Consider the following 20,364-nt stretch of genomic DNA (forward strand, 5'->3'; position numbering starts at 1 on the left):
GGTTCATTGTAGTGATGATGGACTTGTCCGATCTGCTGATGTGAACGTTAATGGACGTGTTTACACCAGACCAGTTGCTCGGTTGGTAGTTTTACCTGCCGTGCCATCGGAAGACAGCGATACTAAGCAGAATAGCAAGTCGCCTCCCTCAACTGATTAGGGAGCCTTTTTTCGGGGAGCAAATGTGTAACCACATTTGGGGGCGGCTGTATAAAAGGCTCTGGGATTTTATGTCTATGTTCTGCAATATTGTGTGGGGTGGAGTCGTAGGAAATGACGTAGGCAGAAGTTGGGGGTATCGCGATGCTACTTGAGAAGAGGAGATTTTTTCTGTGTTAGTTCTGTTACCTTGTAAGCTGTGTTCCTGGTTGCCATCCTTCACGTGATGCTCCGAGTGTTAAGTTCATGACTGGAAGTAAGTTTCCTTAAATATGTTCATTTTCCGATTCTGATGTTGGCCGCGGCTTTAGTTACATTCTACCGCATTGTAGCACCGCATTTTTTCATCTCGTGACTCGAAGCATGTGCCGCCGGCCGCCGCCATTATGTAGTAATTTTATTCGGCCACACGATGGCGCCCAAGTCCCTTTGTTTACAGTTAGAGTGGATGTTTCGGCTATGTATGACATTCTCACTGTGTTTAATTGTGTCCTTTCTGTGTTTGGAGCAAGAGATGTAAGATTGGCGTAGTTCAAATTATATATGTCCTGTTATGTGTATATTCAGATGGATGTGTTGGTTTATTTCATGTAATCCTTTATATTTATCTTAGTGAAGCTGTTGCTGTATATATTTATATACTCATGGCAACTTGTTTGTTACTACAGACTGCTGGCAACACTGAGCATCTAGGTGGCAATAAAACAGCTGGCGGTGACAATCCAGCAAAGTGGAAGCCTGTTGTCCTCCTTCCTGTATCCTGACCGATACACCATCTTGTTAGCTGCTGAACCTAAAAGAACTAGCCCTCACCAAGTACTCCTCAACAACCTCTGTTAACCTCTGGCGTATTCATCATGAATAGGGGCAGTGTGAAACCAAACACTGGGCAGTGCCACGTCCAATCATCAGGCAAATTATAGCCCATGTTTCACAGACAGACCAGTTGTCATCGTGGGTTTCGTGACATGAAGTTTAACCTTTCATGCGACACCCTCCCTGTCCCTCAGTTAGAAAACAGACAAGAATCACCCAGAAGCACTTGTGCTTGAGGCGGCATTTCCAGTTGCATCCGTTTGGACTTCACAGATGCTAAATGACATAAAAGCTACCATCGGAGACGCAGAAGAAATAACATTTAATGAGCCTGCTCTTTAGTGTCTAGTTTCTTCTGAATGGCCTCTGGGCCTGTGGAGAGGAACTACATCCCCCGTCTGTAATGAATAACCTGCTAACAATTAGAGACTGCTGCGTAGCACTCCTGTGCTGTCATGCCCCAAAGCCAGAGAGACACTCTCACACTCACTCATTACAGGCTAGCATGTAACAGTCAATCACAGAGCGGAGCTCTTCTTTGCTTCACGTGTAGTATAAGGTACCTTCCCTATCGGCCTCAGGCACAGCTTACCACACTGCTGCTGCTCCTGCTGCTGACACATTTAGACTCTCAAAGCACCCTCATATAAAACAAGACTCACATTCACTTACATCAGTTCCATCTTAAACTCTGTTTTTAACGTAGGACATTAATAATTACTGTATATTACAGTAATTATTTAAACAATTTATAATTAAGTGAATAACTAACACAAGAATAGAGCTTGTGCTGGAAATTCACCCAGGACTCTGTTACATCTGGTGTGCGCTGCCTGCCGAACGGCACCGTAGGACAAAGTGCACCTCTTGATTTTTGTAACGATGACGTTGCTGGCCATATGCAAAGTGACCAGTGTGGTGGGTATATCAAGGTATATCCTTAAGTAAACGCCGTGACTCATTAGCTTGAAAAATCACCGTTAGCAGCATTAACTTGAAGTAATCGTTTAATGTGTGACTTTATCAGTCTCTCACTCTTCTTTCGGATGTTGTTTCAGTTTATTATCATGTGCAGGAATTTATTTGTGCACCGCTCTCTGAAGGTCCCACCACAGCATTTCAGGCAGGTTGAACACTGGACTTTTGGCTGGGCCTTTGCGACACTCTCTTTTTCAGTCATTCTGTTGTAGATCTGCTGCCATGCCTGGATCACTATCCTGTACCATGACCCAATTTTAGTCAAGCTTCAGCTGTCAGACTTCAGAATGCTTTGGTATACAGAGGCATTCATGGTCAGTTCAACAACTGCAAGGTGCCCGGGTCCTGTGGCTGCAAAACGAGCCCAAATAATCACATCTCCACCACCGTGCTCAGCAGCTCCTATAAGGTGTTTGCACTGTGCATTATGACTACCACAAGATGCTGTCACAGCCTTATTTTTTGATGGGAAGTGTCCCTCAGGACAGGCTGACAGAGTAGGTGTTAAATATAGTTGCAGAATTCTCTGTAGAATAAAAGAACTCGGCCTAATGGTAGCAGCTGCATTTTCCACAACTGACAGAAAATCTAGCGAGTGCAGCTTTGATAGAGCTTATATAATGAAACAGAGAGTGCGTGCTGTGTGGGAGTTTTAGATGTAACCTGTAAAACTTACCCCACAAATGTAAACAAACTTTGATGGTGAGCAGGGGAGCGAGAGAGTGAGTGTCGAGGGAAGAGGGCAGAGGATCTGCGAGTTGTGCACATGCCTTTCTTTCTTTTCTTTTTTTTCGGGAGTGCGCTGAGTGACCGGCGCACACACAAGTGTGAGTGAATGTCCGTGGGAGTGAGCCTTTAGTGCATCAAACACTGACGAGCCCGAGCTTGTGTTCTGCTAAGCATCTTTGGAATTTGGCTGCACCGCGACTCTCTCCTCTGTCGGAGACCCGTTGTAAGGGTTTGAAATGTTCCCTCTTCAAACTCGAGCATTTCATTGAAAAGCATACAGGAGGTCTGATTACAAGATCTCAGGAGGGATCGTCCTTGAAGTGCTCTTCTTCAAGGCGTGTTTTGTTTTCTTTGTGACTGCAGTAAAGTGGTAAGGGTATGGTTTTCTAGAGGACACGGAGAAAGGCACATGCAGGGTTTTTTTTTCGTTTAGCAAGATGTGTGAAGTATGTGTTTCCTGACAAATATTTTCTAATTTTGGAAATTGCAATTATGGTGTTGTTTGAAGACAGGACGTGATGGTCAGCTCTGTACAACAAAGTTGACAAGTGGTGCTAGCAAAACATAGCCCCTGTGCATCTCTTGCAAAGAAACACATCAGAAGAATGCGTGTGCATGTGAAAGTGTAAAGCATAAGAAGCATCTGTTATCTTCACAAGGCTTGAATTAAAAAAAAAGGTTTAAAAAAAGCTGATCGCTGCTTTAAAGGAAGCATAAATCAAGAGCAGACTACTTTGAATCGGACTATAACTGTTCAAGGCTGGTTGAAGGTGCTGCTTTGATGTGCACGCACGCACGTGTGCGATTTAAGGGGGAGTGTTGCATTTCAGGGCCCTTTGGCTAGTCGGGGCTGGGCCGTAAATCTGGCCTTGTCTCCCAGTTTACTCGGGCCCATAAACTAGAAAGCAATTATGGAAAACAACTGGATGCAAGATTTCTTCCGTCCTTAAAGACTTGTGGTTGCCCGCTGAAAGGATTTTTATCCTCTTATCTACCCAAAAGGAATAGCATTGCCTCGCCCACCCCCTCACCCCGAGCTCGGCTTCCCATCAAGAATCGATTGGGCTCTCGTATATTTGGTAGATAGAAGGCACGTGCCGAGTAAAGTAGTCGGGCTAAAAATACTGAGTCAGACCTTGACCAGTGCCCATTAGGTTTGGCACACTCATGATTTATTCATTTGGTGTCAAACACACACACTCATTTAGGCTCACACACATAGTTCATGTCACTCTCTGACCCAGGTCTCAGATGGACAGCAGCAGAGAAGCAGACTTGTTAACAAAGCGTCTGATATTAGTTATCAGTGATTATCGGGTTTCTTTCCTCAGCCTGAGCTCAGCATGTTATATCGGCTTATTAGGAAGCGGATGTTTTAGTGGGGGGGGGGGTAGTATCTCATGAATATAAACATGAGTAGCTTGGTCTGCTCTGATCTGGGCCTGGCTGAGAGCCCCAAATGGAGTGGGCTGGAGCTGCCTTTGCACAGCTCTCTCTGCCCATTTTAACCATTTGCATAATTGCCATAACTGTCGAGGCCAGCGGTGCAAAACACTTGATAAATGTGGATTGTATTAGAAGCGAGAGGAAATGCCGGAGTGCCACTGTGGGTGTCTGTTCTCAAATGTGGTAGAAAGTAAGAATAAAATAAGGATGCGAGTATGTCACGTGCGTGAATCGACAGCTGGAAGGCCCAGTCATCAGCTGGGATGATCCTAGGTCTGATCTCCAATATATTCCTGCCTGGCACGCTGACTTTTTTTTCTAATTTCAAGATTCATTTAAATCGTTAAGCAACACAACATTATAAATGGAAATTGCACATGCAGTTTCTCTTTAATAAGTACAGGCTGTTTCTTCATGCTTGTGCCTTCTAAGTAATGCACATAGTAATGCACATAGTGTTGACTTTGATGGCATTTTGCTGTTGCATAACTGGAAATGTGCTGCTTATTAGCAGTCAGTTCCACTGACTAGTCTTTGCTCATTTTCCCATTATTGCTCTTACTAACGCAGGCTTCAGTAGGAGCAAGAAAACTCTAATTTTACAATGCTTTTAGGGACTCTTGTGAGATTTATGAGTCACCTGCTAAGCAGCATCCTGGGAGAGAAATACCCACACTTCTCTTAGAGAAGCTTACTCTGTCAGGTTCAGTCTCATGCTGGCACACTTTTACCTTAGAGTGTTTTTTGGCAGCTGCGTCTCAAATAGTGACAAATTGCACAAAGGCAAATTTATCACCCCCCTCCACCCAGGCTGTCTGTTAATGTATAATGTAAATAGAACTAGTTGCTGACAAGTAAGTGTGGTCAGGACCGATGCTAAGTATTCGAGATTGGTAGTAAATGGGCTAAAACAAGTAAAAGGTCCTTATATGGCCTCTTTGAAGTCTAACTGTTCTTTAGGTGCCACATCAGTTGGCTGAACATGAAGGGAACCCCCTCCTCCCTCGGGTCCTGTTTATAGTCGGAAAGGCTGCGGCGTACTTGCATGTTTTATGGTCTCGAGAACGTTTTATGGCTGCTGGGGGTATTTATGCACGGGAAGAGAGAGGGTCAAAAGGGTGAAATCAATAGTGATCCTTAATGAGGTTGCTGAAAAGAAGGAAAGGAGCGGATATGTCGGCAGTGAGAGAGAGGCTGTATGGTGAACACGCTGACAGAGTAATCAGGCCTCTTACTTGGGTATTCTGGTGATTTAACAGCTTGTTTCGTTTTGGCAACAGATAATGCAAATGAGTGTATTTCCAACAGTAAATCTAGTGTCATAAAACAACACACGGTGTGACAGGCTTTCATGAAAGGTAGGAAAATTTGCAAAGAAAATGAGCTGCCACAGGACTTGATTTTCCATAATGTGCATTGTCAACCAAAAAGCACCTCACTCTGCCTTTTTTAAGGAAATGAGTTGTAGTAACCTAGCTGGATCAGAGTTGCATAACAGGCTTACGATGGGACATATGCTGTCCGACCTCAGAGGAAAACAGCATTACCCTGACAGGGTACACGTTTCACATAATCCTGTGGTCTTTTCCCTGTGGGGAAACATAACTCAAGCCTCAGAGATAGAAAGATAACCGTGATAACACGTTTGGGGATTTGCCCGCTTTTGACATCATTTCGGTTTCATTGCTGTTGTCTAACGCGCATTGAGCTCAGCTTTTACGAGTTTGTTTTCTAGTGCGGTGCTGTGCTCGGCTGCAGTGGGAGGCTGCGTTGTTCTAGCTGTGCTGTTGGACAGCTGTCGGTACAGACAAACACAGCTGATGAAACGCGTGTCAGCTCAACTGCGTCCTCAGAGGATTAACATCCACTAACAGTAGTAAGAGGGGCAAGAGGTGGGGTTTATTTCAGCAAAGGAGAAAAGCCAGTGTCAGTCGCTCCAACATTTTGGTCCACAGTGAAAATCTAAAAAAAATACTGGATGTGAATCTTTCCAGTAAAATATGTCAGGACATTATAAATGGATTGGCACATTTATTACAACCCCAATTCCCCCCAATATTGGAACATGGGCAGTTAAAAGATGGAAAAACAAGTGGTACTAAAAAGAAAAAAGCTGGAGGAACACTTTTATAACTAATTAGGTTAACTGGCAGCAGTTCAGTAACATGACTGGGCATTAAAAAGAGTATTCACAAGTCTGCACAAAACTGGGTCTACAAATAGTTTATCAAATTCATTATAATGTTCCTCAACATGAAATTGCAAAGACCATGAATATGTCATTATCAACAGTACATGATATCATCGAAATTATATCCACAAGTATTTTAGGTTAGTATCTTGCCCAAGGATATTTGGCATGCAGACAAGGGGAAGCCAGGAATCAAACCACCAACCTTCCGACCTGCTCTGCCCCCTGAGCTACAGCCACCCCTGCGGTTTCCATTGTATTAATCCAGTGACTCATTCTCTGACCTCTACTTCCTATTTACTCCCAGTGTTTTGGTTTGCATGCATTTGCATCGCAATGCAAAAGATGCCTTGTAAATGCATGCCTTCTACAGTGCTGGTGGTAAACATCAGCCTATTGGCATGACAGTGGAAGCTCGACTTTGCAGCTCTGCAGAGCTGCTACCACAGTCACAGACTCCTTTTCTATAGTTTGACATGTATAAAATTTACCACTAGCAATATTTGTGATCAGTTTATCTACTAAAGAATGACAAAACTCTGACACTCTAGGTCAACAAAGCATTTGAGGCCACAGTGAAAACGCTATGGACAAACATCAAATTAACTAATTCTTTGTTTTTCTCTTTTTTACAGAGCACCTTCTCTCCCCACTGTGACCTGTAATCAATGGCAACCTCGGTCCAGACTCTTCCTTTGACTCGTGGCCCCAGCAAAAACTTCCGCGACCCCTGCCCAGCCCCGCCCCTGTCCCCGCGTTGCGGCATGGGAAGTGTAGGCAGTCTGGTGGAGAGGCCGGATGTTTCTCCGACTAAAGGCAACCGAGCAGTGCCCCAGGTGAGACCGAAACACAGCAACGGGCTCTTGAAGAAAGGCTTCACCCAGAGAGAGCTGCTCAACTACCTCAACATCAACAGGTGGGTTCTGATGAGGAAAAAGTTCCCTCGTAGGAATTCGAAACATCAGGTTTTTGAAGGTGAAAAAGTCTGCAAGGTGGTATAAAAATGATAGAACTTGACCTAAGCAGGCTTACTTTGCTTCCAAACAGAAAAGAGCCTAAAGCGAGCCCGAGCAACGACGGCAAGAAGGATATTATCCCGGGCCTCAGCGCTGTCAGTGCACGGGAGGAGGATAACGTTTATGCTAAGGTTTACCATAAGGATGGCACTGAGGTAGATCTTACAAAGAACTCACTGCCAAGCGCGGGCAAGTACGAAAAGGTGAATATGTTTCTTTAAAGTACTGCGAATAGATCCGTTCAGAAGTTTTATTTCTTGATGTATCAAAGAAACTCAAAGGAGGATATTCTCATTTTCAGCAAGTTTATTACATGGCTGCAAAATACAACTAAAACTTTAAATGTAAGAGTAAAAATGTTAACTTCATGACCAAGGAGACTCAGTAAATATAAGAAAAAAACTCAATATTTTGAGTAATTTGAGTAAAACTACCTATAGCATTCTCTACAACGGTCAATACAACAGTCAATATGAGGCGTTCTGCACAGATCTGCACAAATGCAGATGAATGACTTCCCATTGTTTCCTTTTTAGAAATGATTTACAGTCAGTGAAATACTTCTAGGGCTGGCAGCATGCTGAAATACCCCCATGGCGTTGTCACCTAGCTGTAAACATCTTCCACCTCACTGGCACAGATTGACAACCTGCTCTGAATTTATTGCACCAATCAAATATCACCTTTATTTCCCTGCTTGAATTAATCAACGCTATTGATTTAAAAGAGACATCGTGATTCATGTTTCGTAGCCTTGCCACCTCTCGCTACTATCTTGCTTCCTCTCCTTTAGGCACGTTTGAGGTCTTCGGCCTTTAAGCCTGTGACCCCCAAGAATTTTAGCTCAATGCAAAACCTCTACCCGTCTTCCAAATCAGAGGACGTGGATCATGGCCTCTCTAACGGCTTGCACAGAGCGTACGCCCATGTTCCCAAAGCCGTCTCCACCTCGTCTTCTTCTTCCTCACCGTCACGTCACGGAGGACCGACGTCAGCCGGCAACAAGGTGAGCTAACGCTACAACCTTCATCCATCCTGTTATTATTATCTCGTTTACCTTTGTTAATCTTGGCGGAAAGCTGCGAGTTGCGAGCCGGGGGAGCGAGATCATAGGTGCACAACAATTAACTATGCGCGACTTATTATAAAATTCATTTCCATCCATTATTTATGGCTAAAATTAAACTTTTTTCAGCTCATTAATGCTACACTGATGAACAGCTGTATAATTATGACTGTGTAGGCCCTCTCCTCGGTGTGTGGGATGGGCCAGGAAGATGACAACTTGTCAGACTCGGGCCATAACTCCATGAGCAGCCTGCCGCCGTACCGACCTCCCTTCCGCCCACACCTGTCTCACATCAGGTCTGCTGCAGTATTAGTCTTAACTATACTTTGAGCTGAAAAGCAGTGTTGCTATATTTGATTTTTTTTTATGGTTAATGACTGTGTGGGTTGTGATAATAGAAGAGATTTTAATGGCCTTTGTGGATTCTTTTCTTCTTCTTTTTTTTTTTTTTTTTTTAAAATAGTGCATCTATGGGCCACATCAATACCATCGGCTCCCTGGACCGCACCTCTCTGGGAATGAAGGCTGTGGGGTCAGGGGGCGTGCCTATTGGGGAGATGGCATGTCGAAGCATGGCTACTCTGAGCCGTATTGCTCCATATAGCGCGGAGGCTCCACTTCCTTATGAATGGACGCTCTCCCTGTCTGTGGAGGAGGTGGTGAGTGCTGGGGGGGATGAGTGGTGGGTGTGATTTAAAGATTCCTAAATGCTTCATGCTGTTGTCTTTTCCAGGTGCGGGATCTGGAGGAGCGCCTGGTGGAGAAAGAGCATGAACTCAAGCAAATGAAGAGAAACCTGGATGAGAGCGAGGGCGCCATCGCACAGGTGACTCTAATCATCTTCTTCTTCAGAATCAGTCTACGCACCCGTCTTCATCACCCTTTAACATCTGACCTTTTCATCTCCTCCACCGCATTCAGGTGTTTGAAGGGAAGCAGCGTCTGTGGGAGAAGGAGGTGGAGGAGCTGAAGCGCCTGTATGCTGCTAAACTGCGTCAGGTTTCCCAGCATGCCCAGCGTTCCCAGCGCAGCCTGCAGTTGCAGCTGTTTAAGGTCCAGCAGGAGAAGAACCGGCTGCAAGAGGAGCTCGACGGTATGAGAAAGGAAATGTGCCGGGAGGCTGGAGCAGTGCCCAGGCAAACCAGTCCGACTCTGGAGGAGACACAATGGGAGGTGAGGCCGTGGAAGGCCAGGGCAGTCACAGCTCATGGCAGGGAGAAGCACATAAAAGTAACTACAGGGGAAGAGACAAGATATCTGGATTCCTTGTTTGTCCTTTTTGAATCGTGGCGACCCCTAGCCTCCTTCATTTCCCTTTGACTCTCTCCCTCTCAGGTTTGCCAGAAGTCGGGGGAGATCTCCTTGTTGAAGCAGCAGCTGAGGGACTCCCAGGCAGAGGTAACTCAGAAGCTGAGTGAGATCTTCCAGGTGAAGACAGAGCTCAGGGAGACGCGAACAGAGCTGCGCAACAGGGAACGCCAGATAGATGCTTTAAAGCTTGTCCTGCAGGGGACACAGCGTCACAGACGACCTTCTCAGGCCGCACACGAAGACGAAAAAGAAGCTGAAGAGAATCCATCTGCTCGGGCGATAGGTAGAGTTACATCTCTCATGTCTTCATATATTTGGGTTAGTTGCACTTTTGGGCACAGCAGCTGTTTCACACCACAGTGTTTGTAGGCCACAGATGTGTTTTTAAAATTAAACTAAGCGAGTCGTCTCCGACAGATGATTGGCTTATTTTCAGTTCTGACATTTCAATGTGTCAACCCAAAAATCAGGTCGTTTGAGTAACCGGGGCAGGAATTTAAAATCAGACAGTGTTTTTCATCATAGCCCCCCCCCTCCCATCCCCTGACGGCTCTAGCTGAAGCCATGTGAACCACTTTCTCTGCAGGAGGGTGCGGGGGCCCCACAGAGGAGCGTCTGCGCGCAGAACTGCTGCTGGAGCGACGCCAGAGCGAGGCCCAGGCCATGGCTTTCGAGGAAGAGAGGCACACGTGGCAGATGGAAAAGGACAAGGTCATCCGCTACCAGAAGGAGCTGCAGGCCAGCTACTTAGACATGTACCACCGCAACGAAGCGCTCGAAAGGGAAGCGCAGCAGCTGAGGGCAAGCAGAGAGCAACAAGGTGGAGGAGCAGGCGGAGGAAGCAGAGATGGCACTTTGGAAAAAGAAGCGCCAGAGCTTAGGAAAGAGAGAGCAGGTGACAAACAAGAGGACACACCTTCCCCTGGTCTGCCGTGGATAGAGCGGATCGAATCATCGGAAATTTGACTGTGACCTACTTGTTTGCAATGGAAAGTGTGTCTATGGAAGACCATATCTGCCAGGACAAGGGAAAAAAAAATCTAATGAATTGATGTTGCTGTAAAGAATTGTGAGATAACAAGCAAATATTTACTGATGATAATAATAATAATAATAATAAAAACTAAAAGACTTGTGTCAAAATAAAGGATAAATGATTAAAAATTTTGATTTAACAAGTCAAAACTGTAAAATTATTAGTCAGATTTTATACTTTGTGTGTAATCCAATTCTTGACTTGAACCGTAAGTCCAAAAACATGTGATACCAAACATTCAGTCCAAAAACAAGCATCATACGCTATCATACGCTACTCCAAGTGATGACCATAAAAAAGACAAAAATAGGTCAAACTTTAATGTGCTACATTTTTTTTAATTATCACATCAAACTTTATATCTATTATCCCAAATTAAGTAAGTGAACCTGGACTTACTGAAGAGTATTTATTTTTAGCATAATTAGCTTTTCTTTGATTTTTTCTTCTTTTCATGGTACAGAAGGACTTCCACAGACTGCTCACCCTTCTTCCATCTCTTCCACTCCACCCTTGTTTAATTAAAACCCTTTTCCTGCTAAAGCTGGACCCCCAACCTCACACAGAGCCAAGTGATATTGAGGTTCCTCTATCCTTGTTGCGTTAACGCTGTAAAAAGAAAAAAATACAGCCAAGCACCTAAACGGTCCAACTTAAGACTTCTTGTTATTGATAAACCTGTAAATGAGAAAATTGACATGATGATTGTGACTGCTTTGTGTTGATTTGGGTTGAGCCTGACCGATTATACCAGGGGTCTCCAATCCAAGTCCACGAGGGCCCTGCAGGTTTTAGATGTGTCCTCGATCCATCACAGCTGATTACATGGATAAATTACCTCCTCAACATGTACCGAAGTTCTCCAGAGGTGTGGTAATGAACTAATCATGTGATTCAGGTGTGTTGACCCAGGGTGAGATCTAAAACCTGCAGGGACACTGGGCCTTGTGGACTGGGATTGGGGACCCTTGGATTATACAGTAGTTAACATCTCACAGCCTCTTCAGTGTTTGCAGACTATCTATAAATTCAGGGTTCACCTGGACCTTTGGAGCAAACAGCTTCTTCGGGTTAATTATGAAGAATGGTGCCAAGGCAGAGAAAACGGTGCATAGTAAACTGGAAATACTCACCTTACTTTCTTCAGTTTCCAGACAGATGAGGTTTATATATAAATATGTATTTTGTACATAACTGTAATTTTTATTTGCCATGGTACTTCAAGAGCACTGTCGTCTTAAATATGCATACTTTAACAAAATCAATCGGTAGATGCATTTATGATTGCCATGCTTATATGGTGCGATTTGTTGCACAAACCCAGCACATAACATCAAATGCATGCCCGTAGTGAAAATATGTCCTCTGGTATTGTTATTATTGATATTATAAACATTCAAAAACCAGCTCTCATTTGACCTTTTCCGCATACTGTGATTCACATCTATTTACTGGAAATAAAACTGTACAGTATAAAGATTTGTTTTCTGTTTGTGAATTATTCCTGAAGAAGAGCAAAATCAGCTCAGATCCCTTTTTGTAAATCTGGGCTGCAAAAAAGTGTTACAATAACCCTTTTCTATACAGCGTAGCCCAAACTGAACGGCTAGAAATCACTTGAGAAAACGTTAGAAGGGTGACTGATGGTATTTGCTCAAGGACTTGACCTGCCTGCTTTGAAGGGGCTTAAAATCCACAGAGAGTATACCAATAAAGCCCACTAATAGGAGCTTTATGACAGAGTTGTGCAGGCTTTTGGGACTAATATGGCTTTTAGGGGTTTATCCTTGGATCCTTATCTCACCCTCTCCCTGAGGCCCTCCCTGTTCTACCTCAGCCAGCCCTCACATACCATCGCCTGCAGTACAGACAGGAAAGAGGTGGAAGGTCAGCTCAGATGGAAACATAGGAGGATCCCTGATTGGTGGTGGTGGGGGGGGGCCTCTGTAGAAACCAACAAATGCACAAGCCTGAACTGAATGCCAAGAAAATGTTGGCAGGAATGAAGGTTTAACACCTGACTGTTTTCCAGGTGAAAAAAAAAATGTGCAATGGAAACACAAAAGTGAGAAAAAGGCAGAGCACATGTAAGTCCATAATGCAGGGTGATAATCTGAATAGATACGAGCTGCAGCTGACTCACAGGCCCTTACCTTGGCATTTAAAACATTATATAAACTAAGGCTTAATATAACCGTGCAGCTCCAGAGAGGCTGATTGATTTACTGAAGTGGGATGAGGAAAGATTCTTACCTCTCACATGCTGTCAGTCTGTGGGAGTACTGCAGCGCTGCAAGGCAGCACCACAGTTTATCTAATAAATTAATGTGCTGGTTAAATATTAGTGAATTATTTCAGAAGATAACATTTCTAGCTGTGAAACTGGAATACAAATCTGTTTTCTCAAACACATAAACGCTATTTAGATTGACACTAGTGCCACCAAGTGGTAGCTACACAAATCCCTCCCCGTGTGGTAGGAGCATTCCATCACCAAGTCCCAGTACAAGCCTCCATAAACCAACTGGAGTATAAATTTTTATTTTAATTTCAGATGCAAGTATATGAAACATGTTAGAGGATAAATATTTACAATAAAAGTCGCATAACACAAAAGCAGGAAACACACACATTCAGCTAAAAAAAATTAAAAAAAAAAAAAGTTAATACATGTAGTACAAAGCGCTAGGGGTCTATCTGCAGGGACAGTCAAAGAAGCAGAGAATGATTGTCAACCAAAGAGGAGGAAAGCGGAGAGGAAACGCCACACAAAGCCGAACTGATTCAAAATCAAACCTAAAGCTGAGTAATGCTGGTGCAGTGCTTGCTGAGAGAAAAAAAAAAAGCCTCGGTAATGTGCGAGGTGACATCACTAGAAACTTGCACTATTAACATCTAAACATGGTAAACACTGCCTTGGATGTTGTGAGACTGCAGAAATTGACTGTATATCCACACACACACACACGCACGCACGCACGCACGCACGTTCCACAACCTTCAAAGCAATCTGCATCTATAGATGTATAATCTTTGTTCAAGACTCCTTTTATAAATGTACAACTTTAATACTAAATGCAAAGTGTGGTATGAACTGTTACAATGAGCCCTGAGGAAATGTAGGGGTTTTTTAAATGTCACTTATTCGGACTATCTCAAATAAAAGCCAACCCTACGCAGCAGAGGCGTTTTCTATATATTAAACAACAGCCACAGTGACCAGAGGGCTTCTGTATCCACAAAAAGTAAAGCTTAACCACAAGCCTACAGTCACTGCAAGCCAGACCATGCGGCTACCATCACACCAATTTACATCTCCAAATCACATGGCGTGCAAGCTCAGGACATACGACAAGGGGGCACAGTAAAGCGATGGCGCAGCCGTGATGTGAACTGTGGAGCCGTCAGATCTCGTAGTGTTAAATGTGCCTGTTGCTCTTCTGTTTACTATTTTACACAAGCCACTGCAGTGATTGTGATTAAAAAAACAAAACAAAAGAAAACAGGAACAAAACACATTTCACAGTAGTATATATAGATATATATATATTTTTTTTTTTGTTTGCTTTTTCAGTATTTGTTAAATACATACATAGAACAAGACAAATGGCTTCTATAATGAGGAAAGTTTTGCTGGTGTGGTCATACACAAAAGAAAAGCTGTTCCCACCGTCGATGGATAATCTGATCTGAACAGATGCATCAGCTGACAGTGAGTTTTAAGCTACGTGAGGACTTTATTACACTATGGAGGACTAATGGATCACAATCAGAGTTCGGCTCGAGAGAGACCTTCAGTTTCCCCTCACCAGCAAATAATACACCTTCAATAGTTTGTAACTCAGCGTGTTGCTTTCATGTATAACGGAAGTTTATTACCAACCTGAAATCAGAAACTGCTTATCTACACCATGTACCCACACTCTACACCCATTCATTATCATTCTGCTTTTGTCCAACAAAATAAAAAGAAAAAAAAAAAAAGCAGTCATCAAACTCAAATTAAGTTGATAAAGCCAAGAAAGCAAACACTAGCAAGTATTACATACTTGAAAAAGATAAGCATATAACTCTGCAGGTATTTGCAAATGACTTCCAATAGATGATCCTTTCTCATAGGTGCTGCTTCGTGAGGATGTTCCCATTACCGACTGACTCCTCACTCTACTACAGGTTTGTCAATGGACCATCCCTTTCTGGACTCCTTATATTATGCAAAGTTAGAGGGTCCGAGGTGGGTGACGGGATGCCCAAGGCAGTCCAGAGGAGCACTGGGGAAAAAAACCTTAATGCTTACCATAACAGGCCAGAAGGCCAGGGACAGAGGAAAAGGGTCAGAGCAAAAGGTCCTGAAGACGCAAACAGCTCCAGGCAACTTCATCCTTGATGAGGAGAGAGTAGCGTATCAAAAGTAGATCTGCTTGGCGTGTGACGGATTCTGCTCCATGGGGCAGTACGGGCATTTCAACCTGAGGAGGACAAGAGTCAAGGTGTTACCATCTTTGAATTCTTTTATCCTACATTTGTACCTTTCAGTGAACCACTTGCATTTTATTTTCTAACTGCAATTACAATTTTGTTCAGGAATAAATCTTTTGGGAAAGCAGTGACTGAAATTACAGTCAACATCAGACTCAGCATGTAACTTATAAGTCTTCATTTCTTTGCATCTGGGTGACTAGTAAAACTGAACATTTTGATCCTGGAAAATAGTAAAAGTGCTTTCAAACCAACACCAACTTCCAAAATAGATAAATTCCTTTTTTGCTGACTTACTTCCCAGCATTGGTTAGTTTGTTGAGAGCATCTCTGGAGATGACGTGTCCACAGATGAGCTTCATGGGAGGATTGCTCTCTGACGTTTGCTGTCGAAGAATTGGGCAGGCAAACACAGAGTGGTACCAGCACTTCTTCCCGAGGTCAATTTCAATCTGTCAGGTACAGACAGGACACGAGTGAGCTAACGGCTCAGAAATTATTCTGAGGAGGGATAACTGCATTTTAAAAACTCTAAAAGGACTTACAGGCAGCTCGTCTTTGTGTGTCCACACTCCACTGCACTGTCTCTGCTCTATCACCTGTTTGATGTTCATCAGCACAGGCAAGGCCATACATCCAGATGCAAAACTGCAGAGAAACAGATATGGCATTGTTGATAAGACAGCATAAAGATGACAAATGTCTAATAATTACTAAAAACTGTTCCACTTCCAGTGTTAAACTTGATGACAGGTGATCTAGTTCACTGTTCATGTTTTTCCTAACCTAACACTTAGTGGCGATTCTACAGAGAGGCCCAGCAAAGCGCAGGCGTCCCGGGTGAAGATGTTGCAGATCTCAGCCCACTGATTTGTCTCCAGCAAGCTGCGGTACGGTGAGTTTTCAATGCCATGACGCAGGTACACCAAGCTGCCCATCAGAATCTGGATGTCTGCAAAAATGAATAAATAAAAGTGGTGAAAATACACACACACAAAAAGAAAAAGAAAATATCTAAATTCTTGTTACATGGAGATACTATAATGCTTACCTCTCTGGTGCTGTGAAGCAAAGGGCTGGAAGTGCCTGGCATACTGCAAGGCCTCCATTTGGTTGCTGATTCCTCCACTGAGCAAGCTGATGAAGTACAAGCGGTGCAACTTGAACTCTAAACTGCTGTTCAGGTCCAGAAGACGCTGCCGATTCGTCACAGCCCACCTGCAAAGACACGGAAGAAACACTCAGCTACTGAACGTAAACACTCCTCAACTAAAGATTTATCAGTTGTGTTAGAAGGAAGCAGATAATTAAAACAATAGATACAGAAAGACCACATACTCTAGTGCTGGCCTAAGGTCCTGCATCCTCAGAGCTTCAAGGATCCTGTTTAGCTCCAGGAAAGGCTGCTTCATGCTCATGTCTATAACTACACCAGACTCCTAGAAAATAAAACTACTTTTAAGAATTTCTAAGACTTATCTTCACAAAAACAGCATTAACACAACATTTCAGCCAAAACTATTTCTTCACTCATCAGCATTTCATAAAGAATCACATCAAAGCTATTCAGGCAAATATTTTGCAATAAATAGATAAATAAAAAATAAAGGTTGGAGGTTTCAGCTCTTTACCTGACAAAGGTCTTCTGCTACACTAAGCATCCCTTGTCTGTAAAGGTGTTCCACAATGGATTCACTCAGGTATTTCTGTCTCTCTGGGGAGTCCCACACGGTCTCTGCCACAACAGCACTGATCTCTGCATCGAAATTCTACAGAAAAGCATGCCAGAGGTGACGTACATGTTCTAAAACATTTTCAAGGAAAGTTGAAGAGAAACCTGTAGCCGTTCCTCACCCTGTCGATGGCTTTGCCAACTTTAGACACACTGCCGTGGATGTCCTTGTGTCGAGAGGCTAGCATCTGCACTGTTTCTTTGATATTTTTACAACACTGCGCCATAGTCTGTGATAGGACCGATAAATCTGCATCTTGTACTCCTGTTGGAGAAAAAAGGTAAAGGTTTAATGTGCCAAACCAGAGAAGATGGAGAACAGAGAGACCACGAACCTTCCATACAATTTCAATCATTGATACATGATCTTACCAAAAGCAACTAGCTGTCCTCGTATCTCACAGACGCTGCGCAGGAGTTCATCTAGCCTCTCCTCAGACTGGTGGCCGTACATTACAAAGCGATGGAGCACCTTCTCCAGCTCCCGCTCCACACATGCACACTGTTCCATGGTTCAGGCTGGAACCCGCACACACAATAACAATAACACCTAGAAAAACAGAAATATGTTATTAACTAAATGTTTTGATATTTATTTTAAAGGCTTTTGAAACTGTAGTGATGATACAGTAGCATGCAGTATTGAGCCACCAATCATTTGTTTACATTTTACACGAAATATTTGATATGCCTACTTATAATAAAACAGCCTGAACTCTCTTAAGCAGCTTTCTTGTAATTTATTCTGTGTGGTCTCCAGGAATAGTTCTCCAGGCTTCTTGAAGGAATATTTAAAGTTCTTCTTTGGATGTTGGTATTCTCTATCTAGGTGTGCTTTTACTGTACTGGCAGTGTGTTTGGGATCATTGTCATGGTGAAAAATTAAGTTCTTCCAATCGCATGTTATTTCACGGTGGTTCAAATTCCAGCAATTTTGACATGATCTCCAACACCACTGGGTGAAATGCAAACCCAGATAGCCTCCACCATGTTTTACAGACAGTTGAAATTCTCACCCTACCTACTCTGTAAATACCAACCATGATTTGAACCCAAAAAAAAAATCTAACTTTGATTCAACAACTTATGTGTTTCTGCAACAAGCTCCTACTAACAAAGTGCTTAAAGATGCAATCCTAAATTGGTTCATTGCCAAATTTTCACTCGTGTGGAGATACAACACTGAAAAAACCTTGTTGATACTGATTCTGTTGGTGCCTTTTTACACTCGAGTCATTCGTAGGTCACTGTTAGCTAACAACAACAACAACAAAAAGAAATGTAAAAATGAGTGTAAAAGATGCCCTTTAGAAAACTTGGAGAACTAGACTAATTGAAAAAAAAAAAATGACATGATTCTAATGGAATGAGGGGTAGCTCTTGCACAGCACTGCATATCATCTGGAAGTTGCATCTTCAATGAGAGAAATGTTTTGTCACTCATCCACGTCTCTTCTTCAGTCTCTTAAGACTGACTACAGGGTTCCCCAGCCTTATAACAAAGCATTTGCATACTTACAAAACTGGCACAATTACCTGAGGTCAGTTTCATGTTCTTTAATGTGCAAATTGCCATGACCATCGATAAATAGTACCATTTACAGAAAATTGGAGAATGGCTGCATACTGGGAATCCCCAAGTTAAATTAATTTTAAGTTATTTAAAAGTTCTAAAGAATCTTTGGGATTCTCAGTGAACACAAATGTGCATTTCTATAAAGGCACGTTTTAACAAATAACATTTGTAATTAAATAAGCCGAACAAAGTTTTTTTTTTAATCTGACATTTTAAGAGGTAAACACAAGATTTAGGATAAAACACTACAGGTTTTTAATGACAGAGATATTAACAACTTTTATTTCACACTGACAATACCATGACTATCTCACAGCTGCCTCTAGAACAAGTATGCCCGATCAGTAATAATTTCTTAAAATACCTCCAACAGCTGTTCGGTCCTACCCCGATTCAAAGTTTGGCCTACGTGATAACATTAGCAAGGCCTAACAACATCACAAACAAGCACACAATGTATGCTGCGGCCTGCTATTTACGTCTCATCTGTAACTGTAATTTAACAACCAAGTGATGATATTAAACATTACATGTCTGCATGCTGAAATTAAGAATTTTTAAATAGAAAAGCTTTACTTAATGGTAACGCTTTGCCGTAGCTCACCGCTAGTAAGCCGACAACAGAACATGTCCACCTACCGTAAAGGAGCTAGCTAATATTAAGGCTCAAACGGACTTCTCTTTTAACGTTTTAATGACAAGTTTCCTACGTTGTTATTTTTTACTCAAAATTACTCTTTTTAAGTACCATAAATTATTACGTAATTAATTATTATGTTAACTAAGAAAAAAAAAAACACAAGCCGCTGCACAGCTAACATAAACAAACGGAATCGCAGTCGCTAGCTGGCTACAAAAGCTCGTCATTGCTAGCAGCTAGTTAACTAGTAGATGTTAGCGATCTGCTAACTGACAAGGCCCAAATAATTTCAGGAGAGAATGTCAACCCGCTTATCTGCACTATTTTGCCTTATCCTAACAGTCAACACACACGTCGCGGTTCAACTGAATTTTGACAGATATTTTTTAAATAAAAAAAATGCACTCACCTGCCGTGCTAATTACTTAGCAAACATTAGCGTTAGCCACTTCTGTGTTATGACAACACTTCGGCAGCACCGTAATGCGGATCTTCCTGCGTCGCATCCTACGCTAACGTATCGTTTCAAAATAAAAGTCAGTGTCTCTGCGACAGACTAATTCAAGCACGACTTCAAGGGTACAAGACTTTAATACTTGTATGCTGTTCATAGGTTAAGTGGTTAGCACGGCATACTATATTATTATTTAGATCTATATTAACAAATCTAAATAGTTAACCCGATTTTAGTTTCTGAGTTTATTTGTAGAAAATTTATCATATCACCTTTTAAATATTATGTCTCAACCTTTAGTGTCATTTAGTTCTGGCGAAGCTTTAATAAATCAGTTATAATTAAAACAAATAATAATGAGAGAGAGGGCTGGAAGTGTGGCTACTGTTGCCCCTGCCTGTGCAAAGTTAATCACATCCTAAAAGAGCAACTAGGTCAGTTCAAAAAAGATAGATTTGAAATGTGATATATATGTTTATATTCTTTCTGTTTGTCATAAATACTGGCACTTAAATAGCCCATCATGAGACTAGAGCCTTGTTTAACATCATATCCCTCAGTTAGAACACCAGCAGCAAAAGTATCCTACCTGTAATGATTTTTTTAAGTAATTCGTGTTTATCTTCACACACAAGGGAGTGCTGTGAGCAGACAGCATTTGGCATTTGCTCTGCATGTGAACACTGAACATCAACCTCCGTACCAAGCTCTGTGCAAGGTTCTAGTTTTTTT

At 42.5% G+C, this 20,364-nt stretch overlaps 2 protein-coding genes and 1 long non-coding RNA gene across 4 annotated transcripts in view; 2 read left to right on the forward strand and 1 right to left on the reverse strand.

Moving 5' to 3' along the window:
- The window catches only part of n4bp3 (NEDD4 binding protein 3), a 42,072-nt gene extending 29,777 nt beyond the window's left edge, over positions 1-12,295 (forward strand). Inside the window, exons 2-10 of the mRNA XM_085475751.1 lie at positions 6,955-7,235; positions 7,367-7,538; positions 8,129-8,341; positions 8,579-8,700; positions 8,868-9,063; positions 9,138-9,230; positions 9,326-9,577; positions 9,740-9,998; positions 10,302-12,295. Of these exons, the coding sequence (XP_085331877.1) occupies positions 6,988-7,235; positions 7,367-7,538; positions 8,129-8,341; positions 8,579-8,700; positions 8,868-9,063; positions 9,138-9,230; positions 9,326-9,577; positions 9,740-9,998; positions 10,302-10,681 (1,935 nt within the window). The 5' untranslated portion in view covers positions 6,955-6,987 and the 3' untranslated portion in view covers positions 10,682-12,295. The remainder of the gene's footprint in view (positions 1-6,954; positions 7,236-7,366; positions 7,539-8,128; positions 8,342-8,578; positions 8,701-8,867; positions 9,064-9,137; positions 9,231-9,325; positions 9,578-9,739; positions 9,999-10,301) is intronic.
- On the forward strand, positions 26-891 carry LOC146717413 (uncharacterized). Its single transcript, XR_014921907.1, has 2 exons — positions 26-415; positions 828-891. It is a non-coding gene; the product is annotated as an uncharacterized LOC146717413 (long non-coding RNA).
- Positions 12,296-13,276: 981 nt separating the features above from the next.
- On the reverse strand, positions 13,277-19,741 carry rmnd5b (required for meiotic nuclear division 5 homolog B). 2 transcript variants are annotated; one of them, XM_085475763.1, is made up of 10 exons: positions 19,588-19,741; positions 17,335-17,512; positions 17,085-17,227; positions 16,862-16,999; positions 16,569-16,669; positions 16,282-16,448; positions 16,017-16,182; positions 15,776-15,878; positions 15,528-15,682; positions 13,277-15,220 (listed from the first exon to the last, which is right to left on the reverse strand). In XM_085475763.1, the coding sequence occupies exons 2-10, from the start codon at positions 17,471-17,473 to the stop codon at positions 15,157-15,159; spliced, it is 1,176 nt and encodes a 391-aa protein (XP_085331889.1). In that variant the 5' UTR covers positions 17,474-17,512; positions 19,588-19,741; the 3' UTR covers positions 13,277-15,156. The 2 variants fall into 2 exon arrangements, with proteins under 2 accessions (XP_085331889.1, XP_085331898.1); XM_085475772.1 differs by lacking the exon at positions 19,588-19,741 and adding an exon at positions 19,178-19,267.
- Between the last annotated feature and the right edge of the window lie 623 nt (positions 19,742-20,364).

The sequence above is a fragment of the Copadichromis virginalis genome, linkage group LG2 (genome assembly GCF_057382275.1).
Source record: "Copadichromis virginalis isolate Kocher_CV1m ecotype Utaka linkage group LG2, C_Virginalis_male_GT1.1, whole genome shotgun sequence".
In the NCBI taxonomy this organism is placed as follows: domain Eukaryota; kingdom Metazoa; phylum Chordata; class Actinopteri; order Cichliformes; family Cichlidae; genus Copadichromis; species Copadichromis virginalis.

Bases quoted from the DNA above. Each gene is read 5' to 3' on its own strand.
- rmnd5b (XM_085475763.1), bottom strand. From the start codon at position 17,473: ATGGAACAGTGTGCATGTGTGGAGCGGGAGCTGGAGAAGGTGCTCCAT. The intron at 17,228-17,334 runs GTAAGATCATGT...TTTCTCCAACAG, and splicing joins AGGACAGCTAGTTGCTTTTG to GAGTACAAGATGCAGATTTA. The intron at 16,449-16,568 runs GTATGTGGTCTT...GTGTCTTTGCAG, and splicing joins GACCTTAGGCCAGCACTAGA to GTGGGCTGTGACGAATCGGC.